The sequence below is a fragment of the Telopea speciosissima genome, chromosome 7, assembly GCF_018873765.1.
Source record: "Telopea speciosissima isolate NSW1024214 ecotype Mountain lineage chromosome 7, Tspe_v1, whole genome shotgun sequence".
Taxonomy (NCBI): domain Eukaryota; kingdom Viridiplantae; phylum Streptophyta; class Magnoliopsida; order Proteales; family Proteaceae; genus Telopea; species Telopea speciosissima.
This window is the reverse complement of record NC_057922.1, coordinates 32,984,745-33,011,104: the sequence shown is the minus strand read 5'-3', so window position 1 is coordinate 33,011,104 and position 26,360 is coordinate 32,984,745. Positions and strand designations below refer to the sequence as shown.

Sequence of the window (26,360 nt, the reverse complement as noted above, 5' to 3'; positions counted from 1 at the left end):
CTTTCCCGGAGCAGACTTCAAATACCTCAAAATACGACGGACTGCATCCATATGAGAGGAATAGGGATCATGCATGAACTGACTCACCAAACTTACAGCAACTGCAATGTCAGGGCGCGTGTGACAAAGGTAGATTAGTTTGCCCACTAACCGCTGATAAGCACTCTTGTCAACAGGCTCACCCTCTTTCTCCCTAAGTTTTATAGTAGCTTCCATAGGAGTATTTGAAGGATGACAGCTAAGTAGCCCTGTCTCAGTCAATAGATCAAGGACATATTTTCTTTGAGAAAGAAAGATGCCCTTTGAAGATCGAGCAAATTCTATCCCTAGAAAATATTTTAGGGGACCAAGATCTTTGACCTCAAATTCACGGCCAAGAAGAATTTTCAAATCCCTGATTGCAGCATCATCATTACCCGTGACCACAATATCATCCACATAGACTATGAGAAGAGTAACCTTGTTACCAAGCCGTCTGATAAACAAAGTGTGATCAGCATTGCTTTGCTTGTAACCTGCTGAAATCATAGCCTTATGAAATCTGCCAAACCAGGCCCTAGGTGACTGCTTCAAACCATAAAGGGCACGCTTCAATTTACAAACCCTGCCCGTAGTCCTGTCATCAGAAAAACCTGGTGGATTGTCCATATATACCTCCTCCTCAAGCTCTCCATGGAGGAAGGCATTTTTGACATCTAACTGCTGAAGATCCCACCCAATATTTGTAGCACAAGATATTAACACCCTGACGGTGTTGAGCTTTGCCACTGGTGCAAAGGTCTCCTGATAGTAAACTCCATAAGTCTGAGTGAACCCTTCTGCAACCAGACGTGCCTTATACCTATCCATCGAGCCATCGACTTTTTGTTTAACCACGAAGACCCATCTACAACCCACTGGTTTTTTCCCTGGAGGAAGAGCCACAAGATCCCACGTATTATTTTTGTGTAGTGCTCTCATTTCTTTCAACATTGCTGCCTTCCAATTTCTATCTGTAGATGCTGCCTGCCAATTTCTAGGAATCGAGATAGAGGAAAGAGAAGATACAAATGCACGAAAAGAGGGAGAAAGAGAGTTATAAGAAACAAAATGAGATATGGGATGTAAAGTGCAAGTCCTAGTACCTTTGCGAAGTGCAATAGGTAGGTTGGAAGGAGATGGATTACCAGGAGATGTAGGATCTGTGTCTGGAGCCGGCAATTGGATGGGTACTGGGGCTACAGTGGGATGCAACTGCCCTCTGGTGGATTTGCCCCTTGTATAGGTGATCATGTTGGAGTTGTCCATTCTCTTATGAAATTCACCAATAGTTCTCTGGACTGGAGTCAGCTCCCCCTGAATAGGAATATTAACAACACTATTTTCTATGGTCTCCCCCTGTAAAGGATTCCCATTAGGTGAGGGAGGAACAGCCCGAGGTTGTTGGGCAGTCTCCAAAGTAGGAGGGGCAGCAGCCGTGGGTGGTAAAGGGGGCTGGGCAGCAGCTGAGGGTGGTAAAGATGGCTGGGCAGCAGCCAGAGGCACCTCAGGTAAAGGAATTTCGAAAGCCACATCTTCACCAGCACTCTCCCCCTGAAGAGGTGGCGAAGAATAATAAGAAATTGACTCATGGAAAATAACATCCATACTAACCATGATACGGCGGGAAGGGGGATGGTAGTATTTATAGCCTTTCTGGGTTGGAGAATAACCCAAGAAACTACAACCTAACCCCCAAGGTTCAAGTTTGCCTGGAGATTTGGTATCTCTAGCATAACACACACAACCAAACACCTTGGGAGGCACAATAAAGGAGGAATTACCAATCAAAATATCAGAGGGGCTACGGGAGTTAAGTACCTTAGAGGGCAGCCTATTGATGAGATAGGCCGCCGTAAGAACCACATCCCCTAATATTGAGACGGGACATTTTTCGCAAACATCAAAGCTCTGGCCATTTCTAACAAGTGGCGGTTTTTCCTTTCTGCCACATCATTCTGGGCAGGGGTATCAACACAACTAGTTTGATGAATGATTCCATGGTCAGCCAAATATTTTTGAAATTGTGATTCTTTATACTCTATCCCATTATCACTTCTCAATATTTTGAGAGTAGCCTGGAACTGAGTTTGGACAATTTTATGAAAGTGCTGAAAACATGAAAAAACCTGATTTTTTGTGTGCAAAAGATACACCCATGTGTTCCTAGAATGACAATCAATGAAAGAGACAAACCACCGATGACCAGAAATAGAGGGTTTACGATTAGGGCCCCAAACATCAGAGTGCACTAATTGAAAGCAAGAAGAACTCCTTTTATTTAAAATAGGATAATTTGAACGTGTTTGTTTGGCCAGAACACACGCCTCACAAAAAAAGTCATCCTTAGTACGAAGGGTGACCAAACTAGGAAATAAATGTGCTAAAATTCCTAAAGGGGGGTAACCTAACCTAGAGTGCCACTGGTAGAGTTCAGAAGAGACCATGGAGTTCTGGTGTAGTGGAGAAGGCAATGGTGGTGGAGAGAAGCGACCATCATCAAGCAGGTACAGCCCACCGTGCACTTTACCCAATCCAATCGTCCTCCCAGAGTCCAGATCCTGAAACACACAATGAGAAGGAAAGAAAGTGACTTTGCAGTTAAGATCACGAGTAATACTACTAATGGAAAGAAGGTTAGTAGTAAAATTAGGAATATGCAAAACAAAAGTTAATGGAAGAAAGGAAGTGCAGTTGATGATTCCTTTTCCAGATATAGAAGAAAGGGAACCATCAGCTACCTTGACCTTGTCTTTCCCAGAAGTGGGAGAATATCTATGAAACAAACCAGAGGAACCGGTCATATGATCTGTAGCCCCAAAATCTATGGTCCAAGGATGTGAAGCTACAAAAGCACAATGACCCCCAAATGGAATACCTGACCGGGCAAAGTGGGAACCTGAAGTAGCAGAAGAATTGGCAGTAGCTGATGTAGTAGAGGCAGCAGCAGCGGAAGACCTCAGCATACGAAGGAGTGCTTGTAGATCATCCTGGGATAGACCAGGGTCAGTAGCAGGGGCCGCAGTAAAAGTCTTAGTCTGATGGGCCTTGGTCTTAGTCTTTGTCTTGGTCTTGGCAGCCCTTTTAGCTTCAAAGTCAGCCGGTTTCCCATGAAGTTTCCAGCACTTCTCCTTGGTGTGGTAAGGTTTGTGGCAGTACTCACAAACAACAAACCCAGTAGTAGAATCACCAAGAGAAGCAGTGCCACTAGGTGCAGGAGTGGCAGGGGCAGCAGCTTGGAGTGCCGATCTGTTAGTAACAGGAGGATGCAACATGGCAGCCCGACGGTTCTCTTCAGAGGACACCAAGGCATAAGATTGTTCAAGTGTGGGAAAAGGCTTATGGCTCAACACTTGAACACGAATCTGATCATACTCCACATTTAAGCCAGCCAGAAAATCGTAGACCCTAATCTTGTCCACATGCTTCTTATAGGAGGCAACATCAGTAGCTGTACTCGGGTGAAAGTCAGAGAAATGGTCCAGTTGTTGCCAAAGGCTGCGCAAGGTAGTATAATATTTGGAGACTGTCAACTCTCCCCGAGTAGTGTGAAGGACCTTCTTCCTGATTTCATAGACCTGGGCATCATTGCCAAGCTGTCCATAAATCTCCTTGCAAGCAGCCCAAATTTCCGCGGCTGTGTCAAGGAGAAGAAAATTGTGCTGTAGCTCTGTAGTCATAAAACCGATCAGATAGAACATAAGAACTCCATTGTTGGCAAGCCACTTGTCCTGAGCAGCTCCAACCTCAGTAGGCATAGCAGTGGTTCCCTTAATATGACCAGTAAGGCCACGGCCTGCAATGGCAAAGGAGGCAGACCTAGACCAAAGTGGGTAATTTGTGCCATCCAACTTGATTGGATTAGGGGAAAAAGTAAGGTAATCTGGTTTGTTGTTTCCATCACCCACAGAAGTAGCAGTCGAATCCACAGAGTCACCCATGACGACAGTGAAGAGAAACCCAAGAAAGTCTCCACGATAAGGGCTGGAACAATGATGAAAGCCTTCTAATAATGAAGGAATAAATATCTCCAAAAATCAGCAATACCAGACAGAGGAAACCTTGAGATCGATTTTTGCAGGGTTTTGAACAAAACTCTGAATGTGCTGAAATCGATAAGAGGAGAAGATGCCCAACCAGTGAGTGGATTGAGGCTGAAATTGCAGTCGAATCAGTCTAGGCCAGAGGAGAATCACTCCTCAAAAATTCAGAATCAACTGATATATAAAACCCCAATGTCGACTATTGTCAAGGTTTTGAAAAACCCTGAAATCTTGAAAAAATATCGACCTTGAGAGGCTGCAGGTGCTGGAATAAAAAATTTGCTGTAAGTCTGGAGCTCCAATATAGTGAACAAATCCCTTGTTGTATAGAGGGTTTCTGTCCAACGAAGGCTGGAGTCTTAAATATTCGTAGCAAAGAGAGAGCAGCACCCAATCGATCAAATCTTCATATCATGGATTAGGTAAAGGAGGGCATAAGCTGGATCAATTGATCACCTCATCAGTGCTGCCCTATGGGACAGAGAAGAACAAAACGAAACTGTTAACAAAACAGGAATTTCGTGAATGGCTTGAATGATCAATGAGATCAGTCAAGCTCTCTATTTATAATAATAATAATAAAAGAGATTACAAAGGGAAACACTGTTCACGACATTGTTTATGTGAACAGTGTCACAACCCAAAATACAATCCTACCCTTGTTCAAAAGTACATAAATAAAGCATAAATAAAAAACCAAAAATACCCTTATAATATCGGGTAACACATCTCAACACTCCCCCTCAAGTTGGGGCATAGATATCACACATGCCCAACTTGACTAGACTAGGATAAAACAACTTCCCACTCAACCCTTTGGTGAAGACATCAGCCAGTTGATCTCCAGACTTCACAAAAGGAATACAAATCTGCCCACTCTCTAACTTCTCTTTGATGAAGTGTCTGTCAATCTCTACATGTTTGGTATGGTCATGCTGCACTGGATTGTGGGCAATGCTAATTGCTGCTTTGTTGTCACAATATAACATCATTGGAAGATGAACAGAACCACGGATATCAAGGAGTAAACTCTGAAGCCACAGTAACTCACATATGCCCTGGGCCATAGCACGGAATTCAGCTTCAGCAGTAGATCTTGCCACAACATTTTTCTTTTTACTCCGCCATGTGACTAGATTTCCTCCAACAAAAGTACAATAGTCGGAGGTAGATTTCCTGTCAGGGTTACCACCCCAGTCAGCATTTGTGTAAGCCTCAATGCGGAGATGGTCATGAGGAGACAAAAGGATCCCCTTTCCTGGAGCTGACTTCAAGTAATGGAGAATACGAAGAACAACAGCCATGTGATTGGAATAAGGATCATGCATGAACTGGCTCACAAGACTCATAGCAATGGCAATATCTGGTCTGGTGTGGGAGAGATAAATCAGCTTGCCCACCAATCGTTGATATCTGCCCTTATCAACAGGTTCACCATCCTTCTCTTGTAGACGGGTAGTAGCTTCCAAGGGAGTGTCACAAGGATGACAACCAAGCAAACCAGTCTCTGATAGTAAATCTAGAACATACTTTCTCTGGGAGAGAAAGATGCCTTTTGGAGAACGGGCAACTTCAATCCCAAGAAAATATCTTAGCTGTCCTAGATCTTTTATGTCAAATTCCCGTCCCAAGAAAGCCTTCAGGTGAGAAACTTCATCTGTATCATTACTAGTCACAACTATGTCATCAACATAAACTATGAGAAGAGTGACCTTTTCTCCCTTTCGCTTGATGAACAGAGTGTGATCAGCATGACACTGTTTGTATCCATAGTAGGAGACCATGGCTTTATGAAACCTACCAAACCATGCCCGTGGAGATTGCTTCAACCCATAGAGTGCCCTTTTGAGCCTACAAACTTTCCCATGGGTCTTGTCAGAGGAAAACCCGAGGAACATCCATATAAACCTCTTCTTCCAACTCCCCATGAAGAAATGCATTTTTACATCCAATCAGTAGGTCCCACCAAAGTTGACAAGACAAGACAAGAAGACCCGGACAAGTGTTCAACTTCGTAACAGGGGCAAATGTCTCCTAGTAGTCGATCCCATAAGTCTGAGTGAAGCCTCTGGCCACAAGCCTGGCTTTATATCTATCCACTGTTCCATCTGGCTTCTGCTTGACAACAAATACCCATTTGCACCCTACTGGTTTCTTACCCGAAGGAAGAAAAACTAGCTCCCATGTCTCATTTTTAAGTAAGGCCGTCATTTCTTCCATCATGGCTGCTTTCCACTTTGGATCTGCAATCGCCTCCTGCCATTTCTGAGGAATAGAAACAGAGGAAAGAGAAGAAACAAATGCACGATAGGAAGGAGATAAAGCATCATAGGAAACAACATTGGAGATGGGGTGTTGGGTGCATGACCTAACGCCTTTACGAACAGCGATAGGTAAGTCAAGGGAAGGATCCTTACCAGATGATGTAGTAGGGTCTGGATCTGGATCAAGTGTAGACGATTGTGGAGGTGGTATGGTGGTGGTGGTAGTCTCAACTTGTCCTGTGCGCTCCCGGGTATATACCTTATCAACAGGGATTTGACTGACTGGTTTACGCTCCCCCTGAATAGGAGCCACTATAGGAGTTGAAGTTACAGAGGGCTCCCCCTGAATAGAAGCCGGAAGAATAGCAGATACATCTTCAAAACCCTAATCCTGCTCCCCCTGAAGAGGTGTCTGGGAATAATATGACAAGGACTCATGGAAGACAATATCTATGGAGACAAAAGTACGACGAGAAGGTGGATGGTAACACTTGTATCCTTTCTGGGTCACAGAATAGCCCAGAAAAATACACCGAATGCTCCGTGGATCAAATTTCCCATGAGGATGATGATTGTGGACATAGCAAACACAATCAAAAACTTTGGGGGGAACCACAAAGGAGGAGGAACCCTGGAGGAGATCAATGGGGGAACGACCATCAAGGACACGGGTAGGCACACGGTTGATGAGATAAGCAGCGGTAAGAATGGCATCACCCCAGTAGTGAGAAGGAACCTGCCGTGCAAACATAATGGCCCGGGCTACCTCAAGGAGATGTCTATTTTTCCTTTCAGCAACCCCATTCTGGGCAGGTGTGTCAACACAGCTGGTCTGATGGACAATACCATGTGTAGCCAAATAAAGTTGGAACTGACCCTCCATGTACTCTCTGCCATTATCACTGCGTAAAATGCGAAAGGTGGCATTGAATTGGGTCTGAACCATATGATGAAATAACTGAAAACAGTGGAAGACCTCACTTTTATGGCTCATCATGTACACCCAAGTGGCATGAGTATAACAATCAATAAACGAGACAAACCATCGATGACCAGAAAGGGAAGTACAACGGGCAGGGCCCCACACATTAGAATGAACCAAAGCAAAAGGAAACTCACTTCTTTTATTTAATGAAGAATAACTGGAACGAGTCTGTTTGGCCAAAACACAAGCCTCACATAAAAACTCATTCCTATTACAATGCTTAATCAAGCTCGGAAACAAAAGAGACAAAGTACTAAGGGATGGATGACCAAGTCGGCAGTGCCAGAGATGAAGGTCAGGGGACGAGGTGGACTGTAAATGATGAGTTGTAGAGGAGGCCAAATGTAAAGTAGAAGGCTGACCTGGGTCAAGTAAGTAGAGACCACCCTGCATCTTACCACCCCCAATCGTGTGCCCCGTCTCCAGATCCTGTATGACACAATGAGAAGGGAAAAAAGTCAGTTTGCAGTTCAGATCTCTAGTTAGACTACTAATAGAGAGAAGGTTGGTAGAAAAGGACGGAACATGCAAAGCAGGTTTTAATGAAAGGGTAGGTGAGCACCATATGGAACCCTTCCCATTAATAGGAGAAAGGGAACCATTAGCTACTCGAACACTGTCTTTGCCAGAAGATGGAGAATAAAGATGAAATACATAGGAGCCAGTCATGTGGTCGGTGGCACTAGAATCTATAATCCAAGGACTGGATACAGCCGATGCACACAGACTACTGACTGGAGTCCTGAGGCAAAATTAGAACCAGGAGGGGCAGCAGGTGTAGATGCCGTAGTGGAGGCAGCGGAAGAGGCCTGTAGCATGCGACGAAAAGCTAGGAGCTCATCCTGAGTAAGCCCAATGTCAGATGAAGGGGCAGCAGCAGCAGCAGTAGTAGGAGAATCAGCCATATGAGCCTTGGGCTTAAACTTCCCACGGGCTTTCTTTTCCTCAAAATCAGCAGGCTTCCCATGGAGCTTCCAGCATTGAGCTTTAGTATGATAGAGCCTGTTGCAGTGTTCACACTTGACAGGACCTTTAGGGACAGCAGTACCACCATCAGTAGTGGTAAGAGAAGGAGTATTGGAAGCAACTTGCAAGGCAGAGCGATCAACAGTAGAGGAATGCAGCATAGCAGCCCCACGAGATTCCTCATTATGAACCAAGGCAAAGGCCTGTTCTAGGGATGGAAAAGGGGACTGCCCAAGTACTTGCACCCGAATAGGATCAAACTCCATATTTAGTCCAGCCAAAAAATCATTGACACGTATTTTGTCAACGTGTTTGCGATAGGCAGCCAGATCAGTAGCAGTAGAGGGCTGATAGTCGGAGTAATGATCCAATTGCTGCCACATGTTCTTGAGGGCAGCAGAGTATTTGGAGACAAAGAGCTCCTGTTGGGTAGTGGCATTAGCCTTCTTTCTAATCTCATAGACCTGTGCATCATTCCTCGTGCGACCATAAGTCTCTTTGGCACCATTCCAGATAGTATGGGCAGTGTCCAGTAGAAGAAAATTGTCTGAGATATCCCCTTGCATAGAATGGATCAAGTAGGACATCACCATCGCATCATTCGATAACCACTTGTTGAGCTGAGAACCCTCTTCCACTGGTTTAGTTGTTGTCCCAAGAAGATGGCCAGTAAGGCCACGGCCAGCTACTGTCAAATAGGTAGACCGAGACCACTTCAGGTAGTTAGAGCCATCAAGTTTGATTGGGGCAGCAAGGGGAAGAAAATCAGTCCGGGGCTGGCCATCAATGCCAGAAGAGGCCGAAGAAGAATCTGAACTAGTCATTGCAGCAGGTAACCAATCTTCAATGAAGCAGCAAACAGCCAAAAAATATCCAAAAAAATTCTGGAATCGATCCCCAATAGAAAAGGGTTGTATTGGAGCAAAAAATCTCAGATGTGTAGGCTGGGAATGATGTCGAATGAAGGCAGCAAGGGTGCCAATCAGATGCAGCAGGAACCAGCAGCCTAACCCCAAGATCGATTAATGTCAAAGTTTTGAAAAAAACCCTGAGAAGAGAGATCGATAAGGGGCTGGGGTCTTCAACCAACTGATGAAGTAAATAGGGGCTGAGAACAATATCAAATAAAGATCCCACAATGGAAGATGCAGCCGAAACAGATGTAGAGGCCTGATCTCCAAAAAAAATAGGATCTTCAAATCGCAGACAGTGCTTCAGCTCCACTCGATCCAAAAAAGAGGCATAAAAAAGGAGGTATATTGGGGCAGCAACTAGATCATTACAATCACCTCAGTAGTGCTGCCTTAATGGGAGAAGAAGAACCAAAAGAAAGGAAGAAAGAAGAAGGGAAGAAGCTCGATGGAGGGAAGGAGAAAAAAATCAAAGGGAGGTGGGTTTTGAAAACCTAGATCAGAGTGTATTTGGCTCTGATGCCATGTTAACAAAACAGGAATTTCGTGAATGGCTTGAATGATCAATGAGATCAGTCAAGCTCTCTATTTATAATAATAATAATAAAAGAGATTTCAAAGGTAAACACTGTTCACGACACTATTCACGACACTGTTCACGTGAACAGTGTCACAGCCCAAAATACAATCCTACCCTTGTTCAAAAGTACATAAATAAAGCATAAATAAAAAACCAAAAATGCCCTTATAATATCGGGTAACACATCTCAACAGAAACAAAGGGAAGAAGAGAAGAAAAGAAAAAAAGAAGAAAAGAGAAGAGAAAGGGAGAAAGATCGAGAATTAGAGAAGGAAGGAGATCGTGAATTGCAATCTGAGTTCTAATCCAGCTCTGATACCATGTTAAGAGGACCAGATTTAGAACTCGATGCTTGGATGAGTTAGTCATCCCAAGCACATCTTTATTTATAATCATAATGAAGGATGAAACAATTGTACATTAGCAATGTGGGACAAAACCACATGTACGAAATAAATAAAATAACAAAAGAAAGAGGACCAGAATACCCCCACGGTATTCTGGCCATATAGCTAACACTAATAACTAAAGAGGACACATATGGTCAAGGATCTCATTCTTGCTTTTGAAGCTTGGCATGAACAAGTTTTACACTGGGGCTTCTTTTATCTTTTACGACTGTAAATGCCAATGCTTATCTACAAGGTCTTCTTTGCTGAATGGTATTCAGGAATAGAAGTTTTCTTGTAATTTTATTTTCTTTAGATTTCATTATCTGCTGGTTATTCTGTGACGGACAACTTTAAACTTGTACTAAAAACATAGTTGTCAAGGCAACTAGGTGACCCAAGGCATTGGAGGGGCTCGTAGGTGACAAGGCTCCCTAGGCATGCAATATATGACTATATGTAATGTAGCAATAATAATTTTATATAATTATGCTTATATGCAACATAGAAGCCATATCAATGCAATATGATATACTTATTCTAGTAATGACCTAATATGAGAAAATAAATATATAATAAACAGAGCTGGTCAACGTTCATGATGGTGAGTCTTCCACATTCATATACACATCCACAACATCCACCAAATAAGCCACACCATAATCAAAACACAAGAAGGCAAAACAAACCACAAGAAGCAAAAACAAGAGATAAGATATATGTGGTTCCCAAGGTGGCTATGTCCACAGTTCAAATGGCTACTTGGGTTTTGACCAAAATCTAGCCTAGGTATTATGCACAACACATTTGAGTGTCACCCACAAGGAGCACCAATCCCTAGTTCTTGTAGCACCCACTACAAGGGAGCATCCACTTCATAATTACAATGTATCAATTAAATTGGCAAATACAAATGCCTACAATAAACCCAAAATATTGATTGTGGCTTTTTATCAAACATCTAGCCTACAGTCTCCACCACATATAAATCAGAAAATGCAAATGTAAAGATTACCTATAATGAAGCTTGCAATTCTTTCTTTGCTCCCACTCCCTAGCTCCAACTCCACACATGTAGGGCTTCAACCAAGGTTCTTGAGAAAGCAAACCCTTCTTGAGCCTTCTTCACAAACCCTAGATTTGCTGTGTAGCCTTCCCTTTTCTTCACAAACCCTTGATTGATTCCTTCAAAGCTTAAAGAATCCCTCTTGAATGATGCACAAGCAATGAATGGTTCACAACCCTCTTAAATACCCTTTAATGACTCAAGGTAAAAAGGGGCAGGTGTGCCATTAGTTGACCTTGAAAAGGCTTGTGTCAACTGTCAATAGCTCTTGGTCGATGTTGACGGCTCTTAGTGAGCGTCGACCCGAGAGACATGAAGCTCAATCTTGTCAGTCACAGATAAAAATCCATGTCGATGGCCAAATCCCTCTGTCCAACACTTGATGATCCTCAGTCAACGTCGACTGTGATGATTAGACCTCAGTTGACGTTGACACTCACTATCATGGTTTAAAGTATCGACCGATACGATACGATACGGACCCATACGTATTGGTATCGGTATCTCTTTTTTTTTTTTTAAAATGGACTGTCTCGAATTGTATCGAAATGTATCAGTCGATACGGGCCGATACGATACGACCAATATGTATCAATACCATTTATACGTCCAGTAAATGGTTTTGTGGGTAGTTTAATATGTATCGATATGTATCGATACATATCGGCCGATACGGCTCGATACATACCGATACCATCGATACTTTCCATAAAAAAAGCCATTTTCACTCACAGACTCTATACAACTCCTAATCTAACGAAAAAATGAAGGAAAACTCTCAATCAAGAGTCTAAAATCTTGCATTTAATCTTGGTTTTTCACACTTTTAGACTAAAAAAAGAATCAATGAGGCTTACAACGTCATCCTTTGCATCATCCAGTACTCTTCATAGCTATAGACGATTACAACATGTAAGAAACCTCATCTTTTATAACAATTTCAATTTGATGCCCTTGTTTGGTTATACATTATTCAACATTTTAGTGTTTATGCATGACACTTGCTATATATTGCTTATTTATATTGTTTTTTGTTCCAAAAGTGTATTGCCATGTGTATCTTGACCATTTCTATGCGTATCTGTATTGTTTGATACGTATCTCCGTTACGACACGATACAATATGATGCAATACGATACGATATGTCTCTTAAAATCACCCGACCGATACGATACCCAATACTGATACTTTAAACCTTGCTCACTATTAAGCGTCAACTCAAATGAATTGGAGGTTGATCTGAACTGAATTGCCACAACCTTCACTTCTTCACTCCTCTTCAGTTTCCCTTCTTACTTTTTCACCTTGGCTACACATAGGAGAGTGTGTTGCCGAACAAGGTGAGTTAACAACAATTACAGCCAACATGTACCACCCTTTGCACAACAGCCTGATACATGGCCACTTTGCTCAACACACTCTGGATCCATGCCTTATCAACATGTGTAATACCGTTGCATAAACTGAACTAATTTTTTTTGATAGGCAAACACAATATCGAAAATAAAACTGAAATAGAAATTTGAATCACATGCATATATATAAACCATGATCATGATTGGACTACTTTTCAAATTCCTTTCAAACTCAAGAAACCCTATGTAGAAAACCTAGGACCTGTAACCAGTAACTCTAGAGAGAAGAAAAGAGAGAAGAGAAGCTGGAAGTTGTAAAATACTTGAATGAATTAATTGATAGGTAAGCCCCTCTATTTATAATAGAGGGGAAATTACAAATAGACTAAACTAGGCAATGTGGGACTAAAACCCACATAGCCGACACAACTTAATAACACAAGAAGAATAAAACTACCCCCAAAAAGACCAGAATACCCCCACGGTATTTTGGAGTACATATTCCAACACTCCCCCTCAAGCTGGATTATACAAATAAGAGAAGAAGGAAAAATCCAGCTTGAACTAAATAAAAAAAGAACTCTATAATAATGCTAACACTCCCCCTCAAGTTGACGCATACAAGGTACTAATGCCCAACTTGAACAAAAATGAGAAAAAACTAAGTTGCAGCAGAATCCAGCTTGACATATGAATGCAGCTCCCAAATAAACCTTCAAGAACTTGAAAAAATAGATGTTCAAAACTTGGACAGACATGATCAGCAAACTAGGACTGGAATGTCTTCCAAAAAAGGCAGCTTTCAACGATCTTCAATAGCTATCCAGTGATGAATCTCAGATTGTCATAGTGACATAAAATCTTGAAGTGAAATAACTAGAGCAGCAAGTAGCGAAAACAAACTGAATCAGGCAGCGGAAAAAAAAACTGTATCAACCCAATCGAAAGTCCTCAAATAGGCAACAACCAAATATCTTCAATATTTCAATACTTCAATCTCCCCCTTACGGCAAACTCAACCCAATAACAAAGTAGATACCCATTGGCAATGGTGAAAACTCTGATCGTCTATGCTTTGCACCAAGTGTTCCTACAAGTTCTGCTTTTACAATGTCTGCAGGTGTACTGTACATAATCCCCCCCTCACGTGTAATACACGTGGACATAATAGAGATAATGTAAAAGATAGGACAAAAACATAATATTCCAGAATTTTCTAAAAGTGCTATGGGTAATTAAAAAGGAAGGAATGGTAAAATTATAATTTACCAAAAGTTTCCAAAGGTGTTATGGGTAAATACCAAAGGTATGGGATATGAAGGGAATTAGAATTATTGAAAGGGAATGGTGTTGGTAAAAAGGATGGCATGGCTGTAATTTGATGGAAATCCACTTTTAAATACAATCCAAGCCAAAGGGCAAACTGGTAATAAATCAGAATTTTCAAGGGTCAATTGGGTAGTCAAATAGGGGAATATATTAAAAGGTAATGGCAGTTCCGTAAATAACCAGAATTTTGCAAGGGCCTTTTTGGTAAACAAAAAGCAATGGGATGCAATAAGTAAAATAATGGCTATGGAGAGTGGCAATCTTGTAAATAATGTAAATTTAAAAACCCATTAAGAAAATTGTAACAAAACAAGGATATAATGGGCATTAAATTCAACAGGGAAGGACAGAGTAGGAATTTCAGAGAATATAGGGGCCAATCAGAAATAACTTCAGGAAAGAACAACTTTTGTATATTTTTAAAGGGTTGGCCTTGAGTGTAAATACCAAAAAATTGTGTCTTTCTTCCTTACGGTTTCTGAAACCAAGAGTAAAACTTGTTGACAGAGGAGCAACACTAGGCAATAAAGTAGGATTTACCAAAAACGATAAAGTAGGAGACAAAAACAGAAACCAGAACCAATGGTGGGGCAGGGTGGTAACCTTGTAACACCATGGCGATAAACTTGGGAGAGAAAACCAGAGAAGAAGGGATCTCACCAACAATAGCAAACCGAAGAAGGATCTTTGTATCTACTTCAAATCAGTAGCAAAATCAGTGGCCAGTGATGTCATTAGCAGAGGCAAAAAGGAGCTTGCGACACTTAACCAAGAGATTGCATAACAGGTGCAACCAACAACAGCTAATCGATACTCAGATCAGCTGTAGTAGCCATCAACCAATCCTTCGAACTAGAAAACACCACAAACCGTAGCAGCGGCAGACAGAGGTGGAACCAGCGGAAAGGAATCAAGAGACAAACCAAGAAAACCAGGAGACAATTCAACTGCGGCACTCGATTCAACATCCGTCAATAGCAAAAGCGGAAACCTGCTTCTATGTCGATCAGAAGAACTCATCACCGACCTCCAGCGTGAAACTCCACCGTGAACCAGAGGCGAAACCAATGAATCGAGGTAGGACGAAACACACCGAGAAAACCAGCAGAAATACCAATATTACGAGAAACCAGATTCATAGCAGCAGTAATCGCAAGAAAGAAACCAGAGCAACAGCACTCGAGAAGAACACTCCTTCGATTGACAAACAAAACCCTAGTTCTCCTCCTTTTATGAACTAGGGTTTTCTCTTCCAACCTAGAAATTTAAACGACTCTCAAAACTGCAAATTGTGAAGAGAATCAGTCACTGATTGCCTAGCTTTGATACCATGTAGAAAACCTAGGACCTGTAACCAATAACTCTAGAGAGAAGAAAAGAGAGAAGAGAAGATGGAAGTTGTAAAATACTTGACTGAATTAATTGATAGGTAAGCCCCTCTATTTATAATAGAGGGGAAATTACAAATAGACTAAACTAGGCGATATGGGACTAAAACCCACATAGCTGACATAAACTTAATAACACAAGAAGCATAAAACTACCCCCAAAAAGACCAGAATACCCCCACGGTATTCTGGAGTACATATTCCAACACCCCTAAAGGGCTCCTACTTGAACTTAACAAAGTCACCTAATTATGACCTTATTAAGAAGCCTATCTTTTAGAAACAGCTAATATATTTTGAAGCATAGTTGTCACGGCGTCTAGGTGACCCTAGGCGTTGGAGGAGGGAAAAAATCAAGGCAACACCAAGGCACCGCCCAAGCAACACCTTGACAACTTGACATCCAGCAAAGGGTGCCTGGACGCGACACCTTGAAAACTATGTTAGAAGCTATATAGCTTTCCTAAAATTAATACAAACTTTACCGAGAAAAAAACCCCATAAAGAATACGCCTCATTCAAGATCAAACTAACTCTCCTAGCTTCTAATATGACAAGGTCTCTTTAAATCTTAAAAAAAAAAAGAAGTTACAGAATTTTGACCCAAACTGCTTTAATTAATCCCATGTGGCTTATCCTATCATTACCAATATACTCCCAAATACAACAATATGATATATTAAACGCTATTAATAGTGAAAGGCTAAGAGTCTTCACTGGCGATTCTTCTACATCATCTTGGGCAAGCATATACTCTTCTGAGAAACCACAGAAGTTCCTGCCGCCCTATGGTTTTCCATTTTGTTTTTAATATTTTTATCAACATTAGAAAACCTATTAAAAAACCTTTGTATTATTATAGTGTATCATGTACATAAGAGGCAATGCACATTACCTATGGTATCTCAACTATCACCAAAACAAAGGCTGATGACCAATTCTCTTGTAAACCTTGCTCAATATCATCTAATTAATACAGGCACATCAGTAAAAAGACATCTGTTAACTATGAAGTATCTCAGGCCATGATGTGAAGAGCTCTTTGACATTTCTTGTGATTCATATTGTGTCAAAAACAGCACCATGTTTTGACAGCACCATATAGACCACCTTGGATGCACCATAGTTGAGAATAAGATGGGAAACCATCCTCTCATCCCTCATTTTCTCTTATACATCAAACATGTATTGGCTCAGTTGGTGCCAGCTCCTCTAAATTGTCAACTTTCAGTAATCTGTCACAAATCTAAACCCGTGGAAATGTTAAGGCTTCCCCTCTTGGCAGGATCGGTCTATTCCAAAAATTTTTAAGATGACACTACTTTTTTTCTTCTTGAATCATGTTCTTTTAGTGTGATGTAGCCTAGAACATTGTGGAGCCACTTTCTTTCCAATATGGGATCTCTCCCCAATGGACCGACTGGCTCTTGATCGAGTGCTTTAAGGAGGAGGAGACACTCATTATATTCTCCATCCACCAGCACCATACATGAGATACCAAGTGAACAACTCATTAATCACTCCAAAATGCTGACTTATTTCTGTTTCTTTCCTGGGACAAGTCTCTAAAAATTTTGGGTACCTAATCTTTCTTCTGAAAACTGAATTGTATCATCACTGCCCACCTTCTAGCTGGCCCTTATGAAAAAATTGTTGTATTTTTTCCAACCAAAAGCAAAAAAGGTGGCTTCAAGAATAAGGGCTTCTTAGAAGTCACAATGTTGGAGAGAGAAGACATAATAAGAGTTATTTTCCCTTCCTTCAAGTGAAAGATCTGTTGCCTTTTCACTCCAGTCCTATCCCTGCTTACTATATTGGATGTGTAGTTGCAATGTTGAACACTGGCTTAGTTAACTAACTTCTCTATAATTATTACATGCTGAAGCAGCAGGAACACATTTGTTTGTTTTTTCCCCCCTTTTATGCAAATATAATTCATTTTCATTTATTATTACAGTGTGGATGATGGATTTCCAACTGTTACTTTCAATTTTGAAAATTCACTCGCTTTGGTGGTTTATCCTCATGATTATCTATTCCAGCTCACAGTAAGTACTGAGTTACAAATGTTCATTAAAGGTCTTCTCTCTCTCTCATTTTACCTTGTCCACTAGCATGGCTGTGTCTATCAAATGCTTTGCAATTTAAATTACTAATTAGGCTTACAAATGCCTGTGGGCTTGCTCTCATAATCTACTAGCATTCAACAACTTTCTTCTGCAATGTCCATTATGGAGTAATGTGGTAAATGGTATCGTTGGAGTTATTATTCATATATGTTTGATTAAAGTTAAGTAATTACGTGATAATATTTTTGAACTTATCCACCATTACTTTGTTAGTCCAATTACATTCAACCTTGTGCTTAATTTATCCAAGATCCATCAAGTCTCACAGTTTAGTGGAACCAATTCTCATTAAGAATTTATCGATAATATTCTGATTGAATTGACAATAGTAACTGTAGTGGCGAGAAAGGTGGTCTTTAAGCCTGGTTTGGAGAAAGCTTATGACAATATCTTGTGGGGCTTACCAGTTATATATCTTGAAAGATAAGCTTTTGGTGCGAGATGGAGGATATGGATGAAATGCTGCAATGATAATATTCATTTCACTATTATGCGTCTCTGTTCTCCCTGAAACTATCTTTTTTGCCCATAGAGTGCTTAGGCAAGGGGAACTTCATTCTCTCTGCACAAAGTTCAGCCACCTTTTGGATGGAGCTAGTGACCAGGGTCTGTTCGGAAGTGGTTAGGAAAATGTGAAGAGGTCTCTCATCACCGATTTGGGAATGATATGATCCGTTTCTCTGGGCCAGAGGATGAACTGTTTGGCAATTCGGGAGATGTTTTAAGATGTTTTCAGAAGACTGGGCTTGAGAATCAAATTTGTACAAGTCCATGGCAGCAGGTGACAACGTTTCTAGTGAGCAGCTTGAGCATTTTGCTCCCATTTTAGGATCTTAGGCTGTAAGTTTGCCTTCAAAATAACTTGGTTTCCTTTTAGGAGATAACCCTAGATCTCTTTCTTTCTGGGATCCCTCCATTGAGACATACTCTGAAAATTTGGATACGTTGAAGAGAATTACATCTCTTTGGTTGATAGGATCATGTTTGGACATCTTCCTCCCCTGCTGGTCCTGAGTATGCACTAAAATATATTACCTGTGCAAATTTGTCAGAAAGTCCTCCAATTAGGCCATTTACCACAAAGTGCATCCATCAAAGTTCAATTTGATAGAATCTAGAGGTGAGGAAGCCAAATAAGATGTAGCATGCCAAGAGTAGGATGGTCACTCTGATATTATTTCTTGGATCATCTTTGCAGCAGGTTGAAATAGTGAATTTCAGGTTTCATCCTGAAATGTTTGGCAAGGGGTTTGCTCTATACGGACTGCCAACCTAACACACCTTCATTTTTTGTTCCCTGCTTGAGATTAGTAGTGCAAAAGCACTAACCAAGTTTGCCATCTCATGTTATATGTAACAGAATCAGTTCACAAACTAACCAGTGTCCAAGGTAGTGCAAGGGGGGAAGAAGAAGGAACAAGACAACAAGGCTCGAATGGAGTTCGTTTTTGCTACTGGGGCAAATGTTTCTTGGTAATCGATGCCATAGGTCTGAGTAAATCCCTTGGCAACCAGTCTGATCTTATAGCGAGCAATGATTCTATCTGCATTCTGCTTTATTGTGAATACCCACTTGCATCCAACTATCTTCTTTCCGTTAAGACAAGGTACAAGCTTCCAAGTGTCAGTTTTCTTCAAGGCCTGCATTTCCTCTACGATGGCATTCTTCCATTTTGGGTCTGTGATAGTTTCCTTCCAACCCTGTGGAATTGACATAAAAGACAGAAGAAATAAAGGCAAATAAAGTTAGAAATAGGGTGTTTGCTGCTGCTATTTGGAAGAAAATTTTGAACCACTGCTGGCCTGCAGTAGAAGAGCTCTCCCTCTACAAAGAGAATGGCTCTGGATCAACATGACTTTTGGAGGGAAGACTATTTGTGACACCGTGGACAAGCTCGCCTTTTGTGCTACTATCTCGCACATTTCGATGGAGATCAATCTTCGGAGATGGACTCCAAATTCCCATCCATTCGACAAAATTTGGAACGCCATCTTCTTCGAGGTTTCCACCAAGTGGGCCTCCTTACTCCCACAAACCTGTAAGGGATTCCCAAAGGAACAGACTCATTGTTGTCTCCTGGAGTCTTCCCATTTCCCTTTTGTAGCCGGCTACCCATTAGCCTTGGTTAGCTTTTGATTTTCTTTGTTTGCTGCCCTAAGGGAATGTACCTTCTTTCCCCTCTTCTTCGTAATATAATTTTTATTCATAAAAAAAAGTTAGAAATAGGGTGCTTGGTGCAGGCCCTTACTCCTTTTCTAAGCGCAATAGAGTGATCATTAGGATCAGGAGATTCATTACCTGTTGCTTGGATTGGTAGAACCTGCTCGGGGGGCGTAGATGAACATGGTATGTTTGGGATAGTCTTTTTCTTTTTCCGAGAACAGGTGATGAGATCCTTTTGTTTAGTGGCAGCATCCATCTCATCCGCTTGCTCCCCTTGAAGATGAACAATATCAATGACAAAAGGAGATGAAAGATTCTCTACTTCTAGAGTCTCCCCCTAAAGAGAAGACTAGTAATAAGGTTCATCCTCGTGAAAAGTCACATCCATCGTAATAAACAGCTTATGAGAGGGGGTGATAACACTTATAACCTTTTTGGGAAGTAGAATATCTAAGAAAGATACATTTGAAAGCCCGTAGGTCAACTTTCGACCGAGAGGGGGATGATTTGTAAGCAAAGTAGACACACCCAAATATACAGGGAGGAAGATGAGAAGCAATAGTGGGATTGGGAAGTTGGCTGACTGGTGTCTCAAAATCAAGGGCAGCAGAAGGAACTCGAGTGATAAGAAAGGCAATTGTTAGCACAACATCACCCCAATAGTACTTAGGAACCTAACTGGTAAACATCAGAGACCGAGTGACCTCCAGAAGATGGTAGTTCTTTCGTTCTCGGATACCATTTTGCTCAGGAGTGCGGACATATGAGGTTTGAGAGAGGATTCCATGTGTATCAAGCTACTGAAGAAATGAACCGTCAATGTATTCTGTTCCATTGTCATTGCGGAGAACCTTAACCTGGGCATTGAACTGGGTTTGGATCATTTTGTTGAAGGACTGGAAACAGGAGAAAGTTTCGGATTTGGACCGAAGAAGATATACCCAAGTTAGTTGAGTACAATTGTCAATAAAAGTGATAAACCATCTAAACCAACCCCGAGCAACAGTTCGAGAAGGACCCCACAAGTCAAAGTGAAAAAGGAATCAAGCTTTTATTCACTGGAAAAATACAAGGACCGAGTGTGCTTAGGAAGTTCACAAATATCACAATTAAAATGATCTAAATTACACTGTTTGACCAAAGAAGGAAACAAACGATGCAAAATATAAAAGGAAGGATGACCGAGACGACGATGCCAATGATGGAGCTGTCCGAGAGCACTGTCTTCTTGATTAATATGAGCTGAAACTAGAGAGGGAGCAGTAGTAAGACCTAGATCCAAGTAGTAAAGACCATCTTACATTCTACCATATCTAATCATTGCCTCCGTCGCTAGATCCTGAAAAACACACTGAGATGTAAAGACGTGAACAGAACAATTAAGATTAGTGATAAGACGGTGAATGGAAAGCAAGTTGACACAAAGATTGGGAACATGCTAGACAGAAGATAAAGAAATAGGGGAGAGCATAAGTAGACCCTTTACCCGAAATAGTAGAAAGAGAACCATTAGCGACTCGGACCTTGTCCTTGCCCGAACAAGGGTTATAAGATGCAAACAAGTCCGAGGAGTTGGTCATATGATCTGAGGCTCCAAAATCAATTAGCCATGAAGAATTAGTATTAGAGAACGCAAGGAAAATACTTAACTGGGCTAAATGGGAAGCAAATGAGGTAGAGGAAGTTGTGGTAGAAGAGGTAAAACCAAGCTGAGTCACCATACGTTGGAACTGAGTCACAAGTTGTTCTGCAGACATAGTTCAAGAACTCCGCCGAGATCTCGATAATCTCTCTTTTTGAAAAAAGCGAGACGTGACTTAAGGCAAAATTAAATATTACCCCAACTCGGTCGTGATCTCGGTTCCATGGTTCGAAAACTCGTCTTGACCAGGTCAAGATTCTCGAGATCTCTGCAAGACAATACCTTTTTTTTTGGAATGATGTTTCGGTGGGCAGTTGGCCATCGTTGGCTTTGAAACTTTAAGGGAAGCTTGTTTTAGGCTTAATAACCATATTTAAATCTTCAAATTGAAAAAAAAATTAAAAAAATAGTGTTTTGGATTTGCACCCTTGGTTGGCAGTAAAGGTCGAACCCTTAATGTAATATTGCCTATTCTACACATTATTTGAATAATATGAGACATAATTGGCAAGTAAAACAAGTAAATTATGCAATAATGGATGAAGACAAATAATATTGAATAATTATTTAAGAAATAGTTAAAAGACTTAAAGTTTCTACTACAAACCACAAGATGCAGTGAAGTGTTCATAACGCATATTACATAGACACCCAATCCAAGTACAATGAATAATACATAAGTCATAGACACCTTACTACCCTAGTCTTGCACTTCTCAACTCCCAAGTCCCAGCAATACAATACTATGAGTACTAAGGAGGTCGAGATTCTTGAAACATTCAAGATTTCTCCGAGATTCTCGAAATATTCGAAATTTCAGTCGAGTTATTCAAAACTGTGCATATTTTGTGTCTTGTATGTCATCTCATCTCGAGAAGCTTGAGATTCTCGAGAAATTCGAGATCTCGCCGAGTTTTTTAACTATGCTCGGTTCGACCAAGATTTGGACCAAACTTACGTCTATAATGTACATATCTCGATCGAGACAGTTGAGATCTCTCCAGAACTCGACTATCTCGGTGAACTCGACAGAGAAGCGTGCATTTGACCTATTTTTTAGGATTTTCGACGGTGGTTTATGATAGAGATATATGTAATATGCTAAGATTGATGTATTGTACACTTTAACATTTGTAATGTTTATTTAAGTTATTTTATATTAATTGTATGATTTGATTGCTTTCAATTACTAAATTATGTGTAGAATAGGGCCTATTAGTGCGTCGTCGCCTACCAACCTAGGGTCCGAAGTGAAACTCCTATTTGGACTTTGTTTTTGCAAAATTTGATAGTTCCATTGTGTTTAAATGGCTTAAAATAAGTTGAGTACCAAGTTTCAGGCCCAAACTAGGTCTAAAACCCATCGAAACCAGCCTTCGAGTTCAAAAAAAAAATTACACCAACTCGGGGGATCTTGGCCCAACTCAGTTTTTTGGCTGGGCAAAACCTGTACCAAATCCGAGTTCTTGAACCTTGTCTGCAGACATAGATGGAGTACCAACAATGACGTATGTAGTCTCAGTTAAGTAAGCCTAAGGATGAGTAGAGCAAGATTTGCCTCCTTTCCCGATCCCTTTGGGACGGCCATGTAATTTTCAGCAAATCTCTTTAGTGTGACATAGGTGGCCGCAGTAGTCGCATTTTATTGGATCACAAGAAGCACCAGCCTTCCTTCTTTTTTCTTCGTAATTAAATTTTTATTCATCCAAAAATAAAAAAGAGCAGGCCGAGGAGAAGTAGTAGGAGGCATCATGACAGAACGGTGATGATCCTCATGTTGGATCATATTATATGCTTCAAGTAGTGTAGGAAATGTGTTCCTAGTCAAAACCTGAATGCATATCTGATCATACTTAGGATTAAGTCCAGTGAGGAAAGCATACACTCATTCCATTTCACGTTCCTTTGCAAAAATGGCTGCATCAATGGGGCTGGTCATAGTAATAGGATGATAGAAATCAAGGTTTTAGGTCTTGGTTTCGCCCGGCCATGAAACTGAGATCTCGGCAAGTTCTTGCATTTTTTTTTTTTGGCTCAACTCGATGGTTGGTTTCGGTGGCCATATGGCCAAGATAGGTCCTGAAACTTGACATCCATCCTATTTTAGGTAGGGCTGTAAATGGATCGGATTCGGCTCGGATAGTGCTATATCCGCATCCACATCCGCATCCGATTAGCTATCGGACAGATTCGGATAGTGCTAAATGGATACGGACACGGATCGGATATTTTATCCGTTTACATGTAAATATAGCTTTTCGGATAGCTATAGCCTATCCATATCCGCATCCGTTTAGCTTTCGGACGGATTCGGATAGTGCTAAACAAATATGGACACGGATGCGGAAACGGATTTCGGCTATTCATTTACAGCCCTAATTTTAGGCCTTCTAAACACAGTGGAATCATTAGTTTTTACAAATTCAAACCCAAAATGGTAATTTGACTTCGGATCCTAGGTTGATAGTCTACGGCGTATGTGGGGTCTACCCTAGGCTAAGCCACACAATATTTAGAACTTATAAAATTAAAGTAGAGGTGTAAAACAACTTAAATAAGCATTAGGAATTAAAATACATCAAACCATAAACCATTTAAGCATTTAATTGAGTTCCAAACAATGAGTATAAACCATATGTTTTTGCAAAAAATCATTTAATTTTACAGAAAAATAAATAAATAATTTAAAAGTAGAAAAAAAAAATTCCGCCTCCGTCAGTCCATAGAACGGTGGACATTGTATAACATATAATAATTTCATAGTCAACAAACAAGGTTAGATCATGTTTCTATGAAAAAAAAAATTTAAGAAGGAATTTTTTCCTAAAAGTGTTCTTGAGATGCAATGCAACTCCCAAGAGAGATGTTGAAGGTTCACTCTTCAGTTGGAGGTGAGATTTGCCCTAAAAAATCACAAAACATCTACTTTGTATGAGTTTTCCCTTCATAGCAGACCAACAAAGGCGAGACAGTGCGAGATTTCAACTTTGAGGTCAAAATCTCGTCGAGAGGGGGGTTTTATAACACTTAAGTTGGTCTAGTTCAACCTAGTCGAACCAAGACTGATATATTTGGCGAGATCTCGGCCGAGATATTGTAGTTTTTTGGTATCGACTATGATCTCGTTTCGAGATCCACCGAAACCGAGTTATTAGCGAGATCTCGGCGATCTCGCGGAGATCTTGTACCATGATAGAAATCCAATTGTTGCCATAATGTCATAAATAAGGGCAGAGTAATACGCAGACACAGAAAGGTTCTTCTGTCTAATTTCTTGAGCCTATAACGAATTTCATAAATTTAGGCATAGTTGTTGGCTTGGCCATAAGTGTGCTTCGTAGCATCCCATAACTCCTTGGCTGAATTAAGGAGGACAAAACTGGAACTGATAGAAGGCTGCTTGGAGTAATTGGAGTTCAACAGGGACGACATGCTCAGGGCTTTGTTAGCTAACCAATTATCCATAGCTGGAGTTTCAATGGGCATAGGTGTGTCACCAATAATATATCCCAAAAAATGATTACCACGAATGGTAAGGAGCCAAGCACGAGACCATGCAAGGTAATTCGATCCATTCAATTTAGTGGGTCTAGGTTGGAGGGAGTGCTGATGGTGAGGAGCAGTAGGGTGACTCAGGTCGCCACTCCTAGTACCAACGGATGTGCAAGAAGCCTCCATTAAACCGAACAAATGCACTCCAGTTTGGAAAGAAGTTGCTACTCACAAGATTGGGAGAGCTAAAGAACAATATAGAGGGCAGAACCACCTCAAAGAAGCATCAATGAGAAGTCACAGCAGCTGGAGAGCCAACATAGAGTCGGCAGGTGCTGGAGGGCCTAGCGCAAGCAGGCAGAGCCACCGGCAGGGGTTGGAAGGCCTGGAGTTCGCAAAGGAGACCCCTGGAGGGTCCAGCGGGAGCATGGAAGGCCATTGGAGGGGCTAGCGGTGGCCTGAGGAGGGCCGGCAGGCAGCGACAGTGGGAGGCTGATGTGATCGGCACAAAAAGACGCCCTAAAGGAGGGCAAAAAGGGCCACAGGAGTGGCAGCGACGGTACATGGTAGGGCGGCAGCGGTAGGTAGCATAGTAGTGGTTAGTGGTCACCGATGGTTAGTGTGGTGCGACATGCATTAAGACATGTTCATTGTTCAGTCAACCATGCTGAACCAAGAGGCCGAAGCCTCGGCAGTGGCGGTGGCGGTAGTGGCGGCAATAGACTCTAGAAAAAATTCCCTAAGGGGATTGTGCTCTGATACCAAGTTGAGAGAGAGCACAAAAGCCCTTAAATAGGAAAATAATATTACAGAATTACCCCTGAGGTTCATAACTTGTAACTCTTGACATAATAGATTGCAGAAAAAATGAACAATTTGGTATACACAAGTGCTCACAGAAAATTAGAGTTTAACAATAAAACAAAAAGGTTGTGAGCTTAATAACTCATTTTACTATTTAATGTTGGTACTAAATTATTTTTTTTCATGAACTGCCAGAGTTATTATGTTGCCGGTCCCAAGCCCAGATAAAGGAGCAGGGTTGTTGTGTCAGGTCGGTAACAGACATTGTAAAAACGTCAGGCAAACCTTTTAGAATGGATTCTGGTGTTCTAAACTTTCATTGATTGGCGAAAGAGGATATATGTAGCCGAAAGCATTTAGTTGGGATAAGGTTGAGTTGAGCTGAGACTAGATTCTTATTCCATGATTCCTTTGTGGACTGATTGTCCTGTACAACTAAAATTTCTCATAATTTTTTTATACCAAAAAAGGCTTATGATTATTTATGAGGTTTAGCATATCCTTACTCAATTTCAATATATATATATATATATATAGCCACTGTGGACAATGGGCTACTGGTTGATTTGGGGTTGCGGGTTGAGGATGCCATTTGTGAAGATGGGTCCTGGAGGCAGGATGTTCTGGACAGCATTGATTCAGGTGCAATTAGAGATCGTATTTCGTCAGGCGCCTTCTTCCTGTCAGATAGTGAGGACTGCTCAATTTGGACCCGCTCAAGTAATGGCTTGTTCTCTACCAAGGCTGTTTGGAATGAGGTGTGGGGTGGGACCCCAACGGTACCCTATGCAAAGTGGATCTGGAACAGTACACTCCCGGTGAAAGTGGGTTTCT

At 41.2% G+C, this 26,360-nt stretch overlaps 1 protein-coding gene and 1 long non-coding RNA gene across 3 annotated transcripts in view; both read left to right on the top strand.

The window, feature by feature from the left end:
- LOC122668131 (aspartic proteinase 36-like) overlaps positions 1-26,360 on the top strand; it is a 65,373-nt gene that overhangs the window by 14,895 nt on the left and 24,118 nt on the right. The window contains exon 7 of one of the 2 annotated variants that reach the window (XM_043864710.1): positions 17,253-17,340. In XM_043864710.1, the coding sequence (XP_043720645.1) occupies positions 17,253-17,340 (88 nt within the window). Of the gene's footprint in view, positions 1-17,252; positions 17,344-26,360 lie in introns of both variants that reach the window. The other variant, XM_043864709.1, reaches the window with a different exon arrangement.
- Positions 23,282-23,751, top strand: LOC122668133. The gene is made up of 2 exons (XR_006333906.1): positions 23,282-23,337; positions 23,616-23,751. It is a non-coding gene; the product is annotated as an uncharacterized LOC122668133 (long non-coding RNA).